Source organism: Cyrtonyx montezumae, unplaced genomic scaffold (genome assembly GCF_038088225.1).
Source record: "Cyrtonyx montezumae isolate F1298 unplaced genomic scaffold, pur_monq_1.0 scaffold_17, whole genome shotgun sequence".
In the NCBI taxonomy this organism is placed as follows: Eukaryota; Metazoa; Chordata; class Aves; order Galliformes; family Odontophoridae; genus Cyrtonyx; species Cyrtonyx montezumae.
This window is the reverse complement of record NW_027071903.1, coordinates 19,575,184-19,588,802: the sequence shown is the minus strand read 5'-3', so window position 1 is coordinate 19,588,802 and position 13,619 is coordinate 19,575,184. Positions and strand designations below refer to the sequence as shown.

General features: G+C 43.1%; 1 protein-coding gene across 1 annotated transcript in view; it reads right to left on the bottom strand.

Annotated features, from left to right (window-relative positions):
• The window catches only part of PSTPIP1 (proline-serine-threonine phosphatase interacting protein 1), a 43,784-nt gene that overhangs the window by 5,763 nt on the left and 24,402 nt on the right, over positions 1-13,619 (bottom strand). The window contains exons 4-12 of the mRNA XM_065733582.1: positions 13,480-13,514; positions 12,357-12,463; positions 10,478-10,540; positions 9,995-10,093; positions 8,085-8,130; positions 7,283-7,362; positions 4,600-4,698; positions 3,746-3,842; positions 988-1,069 (exon numbers count right to left, since the gene is read on the bottom strand). Of these exons, the coding sequence (XP_065589654.1) occupies positions 988-1,069; positions 3,746-3,842; positions 4,600-4,698; positions 7,283-7,362; positions 8,085-8,130; positions 9,995-10,093; positions 10,478-10,540; positions 12,357-12,463; positions 13,480-13,514 (708 nt within the window). The remainder of the gene's footprint in view (positions 1-987; positions 1,070-3,745; positions 3,843-4,599; positions 4,699-7,282; positions 7,363-8,084; positions 8,131-9,994; positions 10,094-10,477; positions 10,541-12,356; positions 12,464-13,479; positions 13,515-13,619) is intronic.

Below are 13,619 nucleotides of genomic sequence, written 5' to 3'. Positions count from 1 at the left end.
CAGGAAAATGGACATCTAAACAATTTCTAACAAACTGACTCTGAGCCTCTCTGGGCTGTTTGCTCATGCAGAGCATAGCTGTGTTATAACTGGCCATACAATTTTCTTCTGTAATTGCAGAGGCTGCAATGTTACAGTTCATTATTATATGAAATCTTGTTTCCAGATGAAAAGCAAATATTATATATAAACCATATCAGCTCACTAACAAGCCTGGACTACATTTTTAAATGGGAGATCCCTGCCTGCTCTTTGTCTTTGCCATATAATAAGGCTTGTCAAAATATAAAGCTCTCCTGCTTTTAAATATGGTGCCATTCCTGCCGTGAATTGGCCATTTTAATATAAAATATTTAAACCAGTAGCTCTACCACGCTATTCCACTGATATATCTGCATTCATGTTGCTATATTTGCCAACTTCAATGGATTAGAAAAACACCTCCCTTATCATGACAGTTATTCCACTAAGTATTGTTTTCCTTTGGTCTAGATACAAAGAGCAGCTCTTTGTTCTGCTCAGCTGGGCATTGCAGTGCTCTAAGCCAGGAGGTATTGCTGAAAAAGACAGCTCACCCCAGCCTTGGCTCCCAGCAAGGCTCACCTTTGCCCTCCCTTGCACAAAGTGCTTTTGATGCTGTGTGCCATGACTCACTAGGAAAGAGGAAGTGTGGATGCTCTCCATTGCCAGCTGACTAATTGTTTTATGAACTCGTCCTCTTGTCTCTCTTCCCACTAGGCCACAGCAAAATGACTCTTACTTCAGATTTAATAGGTTTACTTCTTCTCGTGTTATTTTCATTGATACGCAGCTGTCTCTTGCTGCAGTGAAGGAAGTAGTAACTTTCCAGGTCCTGTTTACTGTCACAGAAGCATAGAATCACAGAATGGCTTAGGTAGGAAGGGATCTTAAAGATAACCTACTTCCAACCCTTGTGCATCATACACTGAGAAATACTACTTCTGGCAGTGAAAATTTACCACTCACCTCTTCATCATCCCACAAGACAAGGTTGGGCTGTTGCTTCTGTTTGGTTCTCTGTCATAGTAGTTCTCATATCCTATTGCATCTGCAATAGGGCAACAAAAGAAGAGATGTTCAATCAGGCAAACCTATCACTCCCAATCTGAGTGCAGCTGATGGCATAGTGGTTCAGGAGCTGCTGGAACAAGGAGCAACGCAACAGCCATCTGTGCTCGACAGTGGCATGTTTGGAGCAGCTCAGGGGGACGTGGGTGCTTGACAAAAGCCATTCAAATATTCACATGCAAATGCATCCTTGGTAGGAATGTATTCTTGACCTGGCACAAGCACAGTCAAGGTCTGAGGAGCCACTGCAACAACAGTGAGTAACCCTAACTTAGAATGCAAGTTAGCCCATGATTGTTTCCCCTGTTTTCTTGAGGCCTAAACTTTAAGAGGAGCAGAGCGTGGTCATTGTGAGCCTGGGATTGTGCTCCTGATACAGTTGGTAGCAGCAGTAATGTGCAGTTTCCTGGTCTGTGCTTGTGTGTGGCTCTGTACCTTTTGTATCTTCACCTCTACCTCTGGAGAGCTGATTTGCTGTTTACTCAGTGATAGATTGCTTTTCTTCTCTTGAACACGGGTATGTTACAGTCCCTTCATTCTCCCCTGTGGTGTGGTTGAGGATGAAATTGAGCTTATTTAGAAATCTAGCTTTACAGATGAAATAGTTATAGATGGATTTATTTTTCATCTCATAGCTGCTGGTGCACTTGGTTAGAGCTGGTGGCCTGACACCATTTCTGCCTTCTCAGTGTGAAAGCCAAACAAATGTGAGTCAAATGTGATTTGGAAGCCCTGATAGCCTATTACCTCAGTTCTGATACCAGGTAATTAAGTAAGATTTTAAGCTTAGACTACAGATTGCGTTGAATTTTTCACACTGGTTTATCCAAGAACATAAGCAGAGAAAACGTGTACAATGGTGAGTGCAATGGACTCCTACAGCAGAGACTCACAGTATTAAGGGGTTTTTTGTTGTTGGTTTTTTCCTTTTTTACCATTTGAAGAGTCTGCATTTCTTACCCTTCCAGATTTTCCCCTGCCATAGGTTATAGCCTGTAATTCATGTCACGTTTAGGTAGAAGAGGAGAAAGCAACAGCATCAAGAAACCAACAGGTTTGGTCAGGATCAAGATCTACCTCTACACAATGCAAAACCACATGTGGGTTTTTCCCCTGTGCTTTGCAAATAATAAATCACATGAACAGCTCACCATGTGCTACTGTGCAAACTCATTAGCAGGAGCTGCAGAGGTTCTAGGATGTTACTTCCAGAACGTGTCACCTTCTAGAAGGTGGCAGGAAAAAAAAATGAAAAAAATTCAAGCCAAGAGTCAGTTGTTCAAATTTCGTAAAGATCTCAAGAGTTTTTTTCACACCTATTTCTTATTATAAATGACATAGCCAAGAACTGTTTGCAGAAAATTACCTAGGTGACTGGAGAATGAGAAATGTCACACGAGGAGGAGAGAGAGGGAAGGAGCGAGCTGAGAGTGACAATTCTTTGTACACAGAAGTTTCACACCATTGCAAGGTGCATTTTCACTGACAGAAAGGAGAATTGTAGCTTTTCCTAGGTAAATGCTCTTGTAGCAGTAAAATTTAAGTCCCCTACGAGAAGAGGAATAAACTGCAGCAGCAAAATGACATCCAAGCACCAGCATCAGCGTATTATAAAAAAAGTTCTCCAAGTCCTTCTTCTTAATTGTCATGGGCATAATGAGGAAAGGCTAAGCAGTAAACAAGCCTTAGGTAGCTCAGTGCTGGATTAGTAACAGCATCCAGCTCTGCTGAAGAAGTTGCCAGGCTGCTCCTGCTGCCAGATCCGAGCTCTGTTATGAAATTGGAGGGCTCTAAGCTGCTCCTGTCAAGATTATCCCATGGGACAGGACACTTGTACTGCTGATGTTTGCACCTATAAGATCCCTAGCACAGAGGCTTTTATCAGTATAAAATTTTCTCACAACAGTATAGCTTATTCCATGTTCTGAATGGAGCTAAGCTCTTTTGAGACTCCTGAGTCAACACCGAGGGAAAGGTTCCTGTTTGGCTTCTCAGCATAGCATTACAGCAGACTGCGTGTATGCAGTCTGTGTATACAGGTTAAAAAAGAATAATAAATGGAAGAAGAGACCTTCTCAGAATAGCTATCTATTGTCAGCTGATGATGAGATGAAATAGGGAATTTTCTGTCCTTTTACAAAGGTGTGAATCTTTGTTTGCTGCAGGAAGTGCAGGCATTCACTCAGTCTGTAAATATCAGATACTGCTTATTGAAGTAAGAAGGTGTGGTTTGTATTTGGTCATGTGGAATGTTAAATGACCTCATTGCTGATGATGTGTTTGGAGAACTCCTGTCCTGGAGCAGCAGGTTTTCAATTTACTACTGCTGATAGTTCTTCCTGTCCTATTCTCCATTTCAGCTCAGATATTTTGATCAGTGAAGCTGATGAAGAGGCTTTTGGGTTGAGTGAACAATCTGTGAACTTTACATCACTTCTGCATACTAGGGCAAAGCCAATTTCATGCTAAATTTTCCACAGTTGGGGTCTTGCCCCTATACAAGCAACTTCCTAAGAGGAGAAAGTGTTATTCCCACAGTGGGTGGGAATGGAAAGCTGGAGCAGGGAGTCCTTCTGTTGGCTTTCCCCAGTGGAATGGGCTGCCCAACTGCAGGCTGATGGCTGATCTGTCTGGGAAGACCAAAGGGAATAATTACCTGGTGGTTGTGTTCCTGTCATTTTACACTTGATGAAGTAGTCTATGTCTGACTCTACGACGCAGTTCTCCAAGCTTACCCGAACCTCTTCATACAGCTACAAAGCAGAATTCAAGAATTTAATTTTTAACATTTTGTGCTGAATTAGCTTTTAATGTTCTGATGCTTTTTTTTCTTTAAACAACTGCAGAACAACTGCAGTGTTTGTTTGTTTTTTTTTTAATGTCTGACCTGGTTCTCTGGTCTGTCCCCTGTGCAACCAATCTTGTAAAGACATCTGTTATTTGTGTTCTGGATATCTTTTCATGAGAGAAGGAGGGCTTTTCAATGCAACCAACACATTTAGCTAGCAAGAGTCAGCCACTGAAAGTTAAAACTCAGATATCCTTGAATGATGAATGTGACCTACATTTTTTTTTTTTTTAGGATATGAGCTACAAACCTTCAAGTAGGTGGAGAATGTGAAGCAAAAAAAAACCAAAATTTGAAGTCGTGTATGTTTTATGTCTTGCTCTGAGACCTTAACTGCCTGCCTTTCTGAAGGACATGCACACGCCCTCAATCTCAGCTGGGCAGCCTGGTATTTGGAGGCATTCCCCTACAAAAGAAGGGGAGGAGACATAGTGTCATCACACATGCCACAGATCATCTAAATCAGTGTATCTGTTTTGTATGTGAGGAAGAAGGAATGATAAGAATTGAGAAGGCCGTTCCTTCATGGAACGTGCCAGAGCTGCACAACAACCAGTTAGCTGAAGGCAGCACGTGCAGAGGATGCCAGGCTAATGCTGTGCTTCTACAGGACACGTGCAGTTTGTCTTCTGCATGTGAAGCTCCCCGACAGCATCCCCTACCTCATCATCCTTCACGCATTGCATAGAGAGCTGGTTGCAGTGAACCCACAGTGAGTTCCGCAGGATGGTGATGCGGTCACACTCCTGGAGCTGAAAAACCTGAAGCCAAAGAGATGTGAAGTAGTGTCATGTTAGTTGTATTGCAGGCAGTGACAGTTTTTTAAACCTGTAAAGCATCTGGGGGAGCATTTACAGAGGACAGCTCTTCAGCTGAAAACACTATCCACTTACTCGTGCCCAAGGGTTTCTGTAAGTTATTGCAAAGAATCAATTGCATTTTGCAGACAAGAGGGGGAGGAAAGAAAAAGGATGAGGGAAGGAATTTGAATGCCACCTGCTGCCAAGGAGTTCAGACCCAGGGTCCTGCTTGCCTATTGCGCTGAAATCTGGATGTGTAGCAGATTGCTGTCATGGAAGGGTTGTATTTGTGCTAAAGCCAGAAATATCCATCTCTACTTTCTAAAATGTCTTTCCAGACATCTTCTTTGGAAGTATTTGAGGCTCTCCAAAGTTGCATCTGCTAATTTCTAAAGTTATTTTCCAGGGTTAAGGGTAAAGCTCTTTTTTTTCATTGCTTTACTCTCTCCCTCATCTAATTAGTTAATGTTATATGGCTGACTAGATCTGTGGAGAGTGAAAGGGAAAAAAATAGGATAAACATGCACTGAGATGGAGGAAGAGGCAGATAAACTTTCTCTGAAGACTTTAAGTAAAACAACAAAAACCAATTTCTAAGTTCCAGTGTTAGAACATCAGTTTTTGTTTTTCTACGAGGTGTGAAAAGCTCAGATGCTTCCAGCCATCTGTTTCCATCTCCATTTGCTAGTAATTATGTCCAGAACACCACAAATGTATACAGTATTCAGCAGAATGCTTGGGTATGCTGCCTGCCATCGAATATCTTACTTAAAGATAAAAAGAGTCAATCAAGGGAGAGCCAGCTGGTGTTGGGACCAGTTAGAGAGAAACAGCTTATTAAGAGAACCTGAAGGGTAGGGAAATTAGCAGTTTGCTGTCAGTGCAGAATAAAAAGCCTGTGGACAGAGCCTACCCCCAGGGGCTGTACAACAGGGAATTTTCCAGGTAAATGATGTCCTTGCAGGAAATGCATCTCATCAAGGGGAGAAACAGAGTGACTTGGGGTTTATCCAATCCTTTGCATATTACAGCTGCGTGCTGTGTTAGGCACATCTCTCATGCCATCAGCATGTGAACCTGGGCTGCTTGAGTCAAAGATCACAGCCCAGCTTCACAATAAAGCTTGTCTCAGTGCTTGCACTTGCTAGCCAGGAATTTCAGGCTATGGATGTCCCATGCTTAGCTACAGGCCTAGGCAACCTTAGCACTTCCAGCTTTCGTGCTGTGCAGTCAGAAGGTTGGGATCTTATTTTTTTGTACCAGTTAGCAGTTTAAAAGGTCTCCAGCAATCTGTCTGTTCTACCTACAAGCACTTCTTAAAGGAGTTAGAAGTGCCATTCCTTCATGAGGCTGTTGGAGCTAAGCAGTGGGCAGGCCACAAGCTCTGTGGGCTATAATGAATTTGGCCATGTGGGAGAAATAGTCTTCCATGTTGTGGAATGTTTTGCTTGTTTATTTACTTTTTAAGGAGGAGAAACTGCATCTTGGGAAAATCAAGGCTTGGCAAAGTTTCTATGGAAAGTTTGCTGTGGCAGCCATGGGACTTTCTCAGTGCTCCCAGATGGGGAATATTTAAGAGGAAATGGAGAACCAGAAAGCTATTTTGTGCAGGAGTAAAACCTGAAAGAAGTAAACATAGCAAAACCATACTTCAGCAGATGGACAGTGTATCTGAAGGGTCATTGTAACCAAATGTGTGTCTGATTTGGACATCAACCAGTTCTTGTGAACTGGTGTGCAAACCTTAGAAGCCAAATGCAAATCTCCATGTCCATAATGAAAACATACCTCACCCCAGCCATCATCTTTCAGCAGCAGATTACTCCTTGGCATGGAGCAAATGTTCGTGCAGGTGACTGTGACATGCTATGTGAAATGCCCGGTACCTTTGTTTCCTCAACAGTGATGCTACAGTACAAACCTTTTGAGCTTAGTGTGAAAATTTTACTTCTAATCTCCTCTGAACTTGTGTTTTTGAACAAACAAGCAAAAGTTGTCCTGCATTAGAGCAAGAAGCCATTCTGGAAGCTTCTTGCAAGACTTAATTTGCTTGTTTTTAATAGACTAATTTAGTGCTTCTTGTTTCCATTTTGGAATTCATCTTTTAAATTAAAAATGAATTTTCATACATTCCCGTTAATCTTCTCTTTGCTTTTTGTCAGAGTGTATTTTCAGTAGAAGCAATCTTGTCTTGGCTATGATAGAGGATCATCATTAGAGCTAGTGTCTTAAGCTGTGTTGTGGGTGAAAACTGGCAAGAAATGCAACTAGATTGTACCAGTTCACATATTGCTCCATTTGTCACTCTGCACTTCTTCCTGTCCTGTATATTTACTTACATGTGCTGAGCAAACAAGAAACGTGGAAGTGAGGCAGCTCGTAACTACGTCTGAATCTGCTCTACATTTTGTGGTGTTCTTGCAAAGACTCCGTGTAAAGCAAACAGCAAAACCCTTGAGAAAACATTTGAGAACCTAGATGGATATCTGTAAGTAGGATAAAACAAAGAGCACACAAATATCTTGCTGTAAAAGTCAGTGTTTACCTCACAGGTTTTGATATGCTCCTGTTCCCACTCTGTCCTGGCCTTATCCAGCTGTTCAATGTTTTGTTTGTACACATTCTCTGTAAATACAGACACACACAAAAGAAATCCAACAGTTAGACAAGAAGAATGATAGTCTTTCTCCTTTTCCTCCCATTAGGATTTTGCTGTTTGTCAAACCCCAGGCCTAAAATATGTGTGAACTTGAAACTGGTGGGCAGCAAGAACATGCATTTATCAATTTGTCTTTGTGAAGTTTATAGTAGCATTGATGTGATCAAGAGCATGGCCATGCCAGGCACTGCCCAACCTTTGTCTCAGCAGTCAGGTGGGATTTAGTAAACTTCAGTGTGAGTAGTGAGTGCCAAGCCTGAGCTCGTGAACCAGGCCCAGAGGCTTGTCAGCTTTGTCCTTCTGGATGTGCACTGTATTTCTGGCTGAAGGATGTAGCCATGCTGCCATGCTCGTGTGCAGGGAACCTAGGGACTGTGCATCTGGTTTAGGTTGACTTGGGGCAATGTGCTTTCGAACTTGCTTCAAGAAGAGCTTTGGTTTTCCCTGAGTGAAGTCCTTAAGGTTGATCTGGTGTAAAATCTTTAATGACAGCTCAAGACTTGCATGTCCAGAAGTGAAAATAAGTGTAGTTGACTGACAGGCTTTTCTCTTCACTAGTCTTTGGGTAGGTGACTTCAGGAAACCTGATTTCAAAGAGCCCAAGTAATTTGACTGATGTTCTCAAAATCTGTGTGCTGGTAGATCTTAGCTGAGAAAGTGTTCACTTCTCTTGCAAATAGAGCATCACCTGCTTCATGTGCTGCATCTCTGCATTGCTTGGCTTTGTTCTGGCTCTGAAACAGGAAAAGAAAGAAACACTTCAAATTAATTTCTAACTGTATGTTTTGCTCCTGGCACGGTGTTTGGCTGCCTTCCTCCCTTTCCCCTTATATAAGGTTAAGGCTCTAAGCACTAACAGTTATTGGCTGCTCTGCCGTTAGAAACACAGAATCATTCATGCTGGAAAAGACCTTTAAGATCATCAAGTCCAACCATCTGCTCTTCTGAAAATGGGTATGGAGAAGAAGGGAGCAGAATTTCACAGGTGTAGACATATTTCCACTGACTGCAGGGGAAATCTGGCAACTTGGATAATTCTGTCCAGGGATCCCTGCTGCAGGAGCACAGTGCTTGTGCCTGCTCTGCTGTCCAGGTAATTTTCTACACTGTCCCAAGTGCTTTTCCAATAAATATTTATAAGCAGAAATAAATGTAAGTTAAAAATATTCATCTTCCAAGCTCCTTGAGTAATGCATGTATGGCAGGAATACAGCCTTTAAAATGCTTTGCAAATGCCAGACTTATTTCCTGTAACAACTCAGAAGACTAAAAGCTAAATTCACTCTAAGCAGGTTTTTTTGGGTTTTTTGTTTTTTGTTTTTTTTAATCTGCAGCTTCTAACAAATGAAAATGAACACGTTATTGACAGCTCTGTACTCCCAGGTCTTTCTGCACAGATGGTGATGACAGTACATTAATGCACAGCTCTAGAAATCAGTATCACACGTTCTCCCCTTCTGCTCTTCAAAGCATTGCTCGGGTAGGGGGTTCTCATGACCATATTCCTCCTCACAGCTGGCTGGAAAATGTGTAGTAAACTGGAAACATCAGCTTCATTCTTACATTCTTCCTGGCCCAAATTGTTTGCGAGTGTCTGAGCAGAATTAAACAGCTGGCGTTTCTTGTGAGATGCCTCTGTGCATTTCAAATGTGCTGGCGTGTGTGTGGAAATAATGGCAAGGAAGCACCCTGGGATTCTTGTGTGAAAGGAGCTGGGTCATGTTTTAATGACACTGAAGTTCTGGCATAATTTCAGTAGGACCAGGATTTCATTCTCCCCCCCTTATCTTATGGCAAAGCTGGAAAGTTTAATTCATTAAAGATCAGGGAGTGAGAGAAATAAAACATAAACTTCTGATGCTGTTTTCGGAGCTTCCATCCCCCCTCTCCTTGAGATGATTTTTGATCCTTTTTGCTTACACTGCACTGATTTTATCGAGCCAAAGGGAGTTCATTTATTTTGTTTTCTCCATCTGTTCCGCTGTAAAATGTTCCCATTAAAAGTTAGCGAATTGTCAGCTACAAGCATCAGAGGATGCAATGAAGGACAGCAGTGCCTTAATTTCCAATGATTTATTTTTGAGTTTGTAAATTTAGATGAAATTAAACTAAGCATAAGGAGAAAAATGTAGAGAAAAAGATGCATTTTAATGTAAGACACTGTGCCTACTAAATGTAAGCAACTAAAAGGCGAAGCTAGCTGCATGACATACAACTGACTCGCTTCTTTTTTATGAATGATTTTGGAGACAAAACTCACTCAGTTTGCTTCCAGGACTTATAAAGCAGTTAAATCATAGCCTAGAATAAAGAAAATTAATTGGATAAATCAGTCCCTCCCCATCCTTTTTAAAGAGCCTTGGCCCAGCACAGGACAAGATCAGGGATGGTGAGTCCAGCTGAGTGGTCTGTGAAGGAAGGCCTCCTGGGAAGGTGCTGTGTCCCCATTTTGATTCTAAGGGGTTAATTAGGAGGGAAAGCAACCCCTGGTGTCCTGTGAAATGGGCTGTTCAATTGAATCCTGTTGAACCTGGGAAAAGCAAAAACAGTTTTCTGCCATTTAAGCATCTGCTGAATAGCTCTGCCTGTCTAAGGTACCTTTTCTGTTTGCTTCTGGTTGCCCGAAGCACTCATTCGTTCAAAGGACTGCTCGGCCTCATCCGCCTCCTTGCACTTCTGTTCGTAGCTCTTCTTTGACTGTGTTCAATTGAAATGAAATCACACGTGAGGTTTTGGGTTAGGGAACGTGGCTGGGCTGCTTCCAACTCCAGCTCGCTTCTAGGAGCTTCTTCATTCTCAGTCTAGGGAAGTTAATCCCACAGTTAGCATTCTGAGTGAGACCCTTTAGTGGGTGATGCAGGAAGGTTAGCTCCCTCCTGCCAGGAAGCCCATCCTCTCTCACACTTGCACGCTCTTGTGCCATTATACATATATATACACACACAGTCCTGACTTTCTCTTGTGCCATTACACATATATACACACACACTCCTGACCTTTCTTCACGTGGTACGGATTTCACCCTGTCTCAAACTGGAGTGAGTTTGCACCGAGGAATCTGCAGAAAGCCTCCTTGCTTACCTCCATTGTTTTCTTATAATGGGACAACTTGCTCTTTTGCATGCGCTCCATTGCAGACTCATACTGTAAGAAACATGCAGGAGTGTAAGCATTTCTTTCTTTGGACTTTTCCCCCCCTGCCCTCTGGCAGGATGAGGAAAGCCGTTGACAGGGTCTCTCTACTGGCCACGTGCCTGTGCAAAAAATGACTTCACTCTGCTTTTGTGGCTGACGTGCTTCTAAGTGACACAGAGAGCATCAGTGTATCAGGTAAAAAAAAAAATAATCCAAGATAATTCTGCTTCAGTGCTTTCCATTAATAGCAGAGAGGATGTAGGTCTTCATTTTCTCCCTCCCTCCCCCTTCCTTTTTGTTTTTTTTTTAACCTTAAGGAGATTAAATAGCGTAACACCACATCAGTGCCCGTCAGCTCTGCTAGCAGAGCTCATTGCTCATGGTTCAAGAGCTTGATCTCACATCTTCGCAGACCAAACCACAGCCTCACCCATGTGACCAGGAGTCATTGTCCATTTTGAACTCAAACAGTTCCTGTGTAATTTATATTTCATTGCTTCTGGTAAATTTATGATCAATGCCATTTGATTTCCACAAAGTAATCTGGTCGGCACTGGAAAGCTGGTGCTGGATTTTCTTTTATAGCCTTTATTCTGTTATGCCCAGCCTTGTGTGACCATGAGATATGCTCCTATTTGGCAGGGCATGGGTTTCTTCAGCAGGACTTCTGGTCCTTTGATCTGTACATTCTGCTCAAGCAAAAGCTCCCTCTGGAGTCACCCAGAAGCTCCCTTGACATCAGGCTCATAGCACAGTCCTGATGGCAGCTACAGCACAGCCAGCACAAACACGAAACAGAGTTTTGTGCAATCTCCAAAATGCTGACACTTTCTAGTGTGCCTGATGCTGACTTCCTTGCAGCCACGTGCTGAAGGAGAAAACCCCTTGCAATGGGTCCCAAGACTCCAAAGGAGTTTTGGCCACTTTTTTCCATTTCCAGTTTCCCTTTAAGTTCCAGGCTTTTTGTTTTCAGCAGGAAAAAGCCCTTCTCTTTGCAGACCCTAGTGATGAGGTGGGGATGGGGGTGACAAATGCTGATGACTGAGTGCCTGTGTGGTTGGCCCCCTCGTGTTCAGAGTTCTGTGCTCTTCCAAGCTCATGTGTGCCTGGGCTATAGACATGAGGATGCTGCTGCACTGGGCGTTGCTCATACACATCTACTTTTGTTTAAAGTTGTCAAAGGACAGGGAATTTGATTTTACTGTTCCCTCAGTCACTGTTTTCAGTGCTGTCAGCTCTCTGTCTTCAAGCCCATGGAACCACAGGTATAAGAGTGACCACCTGTCTCCATTGAGAGCTTTTTTATAAGGGGCTTGGAGCCAAATAAGACCACAGAGCATGGGGTAGCTTTAAATGTACTCTGAATTTTACTGCACAGCATCAACTTGATGCTATTCCAAGTATTTGGCATGTGTGCTGCATTCTGCTAACCATCATTTTTCTTCTATGATTTTTGATGCTTATGTTATCTATTCATTTTAGTGCGTGTTGGAGATCATGCAGGATCATGCAAAGCAATGCAATTAGCCAGGATATAAAAAAGAGTAAAGGATGGATTAAGTTCTTACAGGAATAAGAATAGCATCAGCAGTTACAGCAGAGGCAGTAAAAGTGACTAAAGCCTCTGTCTCTGGAGTTCAGAGCGTTACTTAATCTCTAGCAGGGATCAGAAAGAGGCTTTCTTCCCCAGTCAAGTGTAGGGAGAGAGAAGGGTACACTGGGCACGTTTCATAATCTCTTGCAGAATTCATGGCCTGTGGGTTAAGTGTGGCTGTCAGAATGGACCGTTGACCCGTTCTGTGTCAAAGACTGGCTGATTCCTCACCTTTTTCCTTTGCTCCTTCTGCCTTTCTCGGAACTCCTCTATTCCTTTCAGTTCATCCTTCAGCATTCCTGCCAGCTGGATATGTGAATTTCCAACGCTTTCGATTTCTAAAGCAGATCAGAATTCATGTGCAGTCAGTGGAAAGGACTTTAAAGTCACGTTTTTCAGGAGATATTTCTGAGATGCGGCTGCTATGTACGGTGTGCCACGAGCAGAGCAGCCTTCAGCAAAGAAGCACATGTGGAGCTCGAGGGGCTCTCACAACCTGAACGTGGCTTAATGCAGGTCCCCTCAGTGCCCACAGGTGATGGATTGGATTGGAGCACCCACTCAGAGCAGCTTTACCAAGTGTCCTACACTTGCATTTCTTCCTAGCCCCATTTACACCAAGCACAGGTGTTGTGGTGCCGGGGCAGTACCTCCACTGTCCCTCTGGTGTCTGCTTTCCCTCTGCTATGTTCTCTCTGCTCGTGGGAGCTGCTTGCCTCCAGCTTTGCACAAATGTTAGCCTGCAAGCTGAGAATTTCCAAGGGTTAGCTAAAATGGATTGCATTTCAGACCATCTGACTGATGCTGTTTGAAGTGGCTGACTGCTTCTCTGCATTTGTCAGCTTTGGTGGCTCTTAAATGAAGCCTTGCACTTTCCAAAACTGTTGAGTTTCCCCTTCCAGGCTCTAAAAGTACCTTCATTCACTAGCTGCTTCTGAAAGAGTGCTTTTTGTTACCTAAACAGCAGGCACCATACCCAGATAACACAGTCCTATTGGCTATGACAGTGTGAAAGGTTTTAACTGCCCTGGGCACATTTAGAAAGCATCTTATATGGATGTTAGTGTCTTGTGGAGGAGGGAACAGAGCTGGTATTTTGCAGCTTGATCTGGGCAAAAATAACTTGTGAAGAAAGCCATTTTCTGTGCCTCCAGGGGCTCGGTTCAGTGCCCAGACTTGGAGGAGGACTTGAGTGAGTGAATGTGCTTTCCCCCCATCCTCCACACTAGAGACAGAAACAGACTGGGGCGGAAAGGTTAACGATATAAGGGGGAAGAGGAAGAACCAGCCCAGAGGGTGTCAACACAGCGTGTCTGCCCAAACCCGGGTCACAAAGCAAGATATGAATACTTACGTTGCTTGAGCTTCTCAAAGGCTGCCTTCAGTGTGCTGTGAGATAAAAGTGAGACAAGAGTGCTTCATTAGCACAAGCTTCTAAGGATGGGTTGGGAATCTAGAGGCAAAATTTTCCCTCGCTACCTGAAGATCAGCATA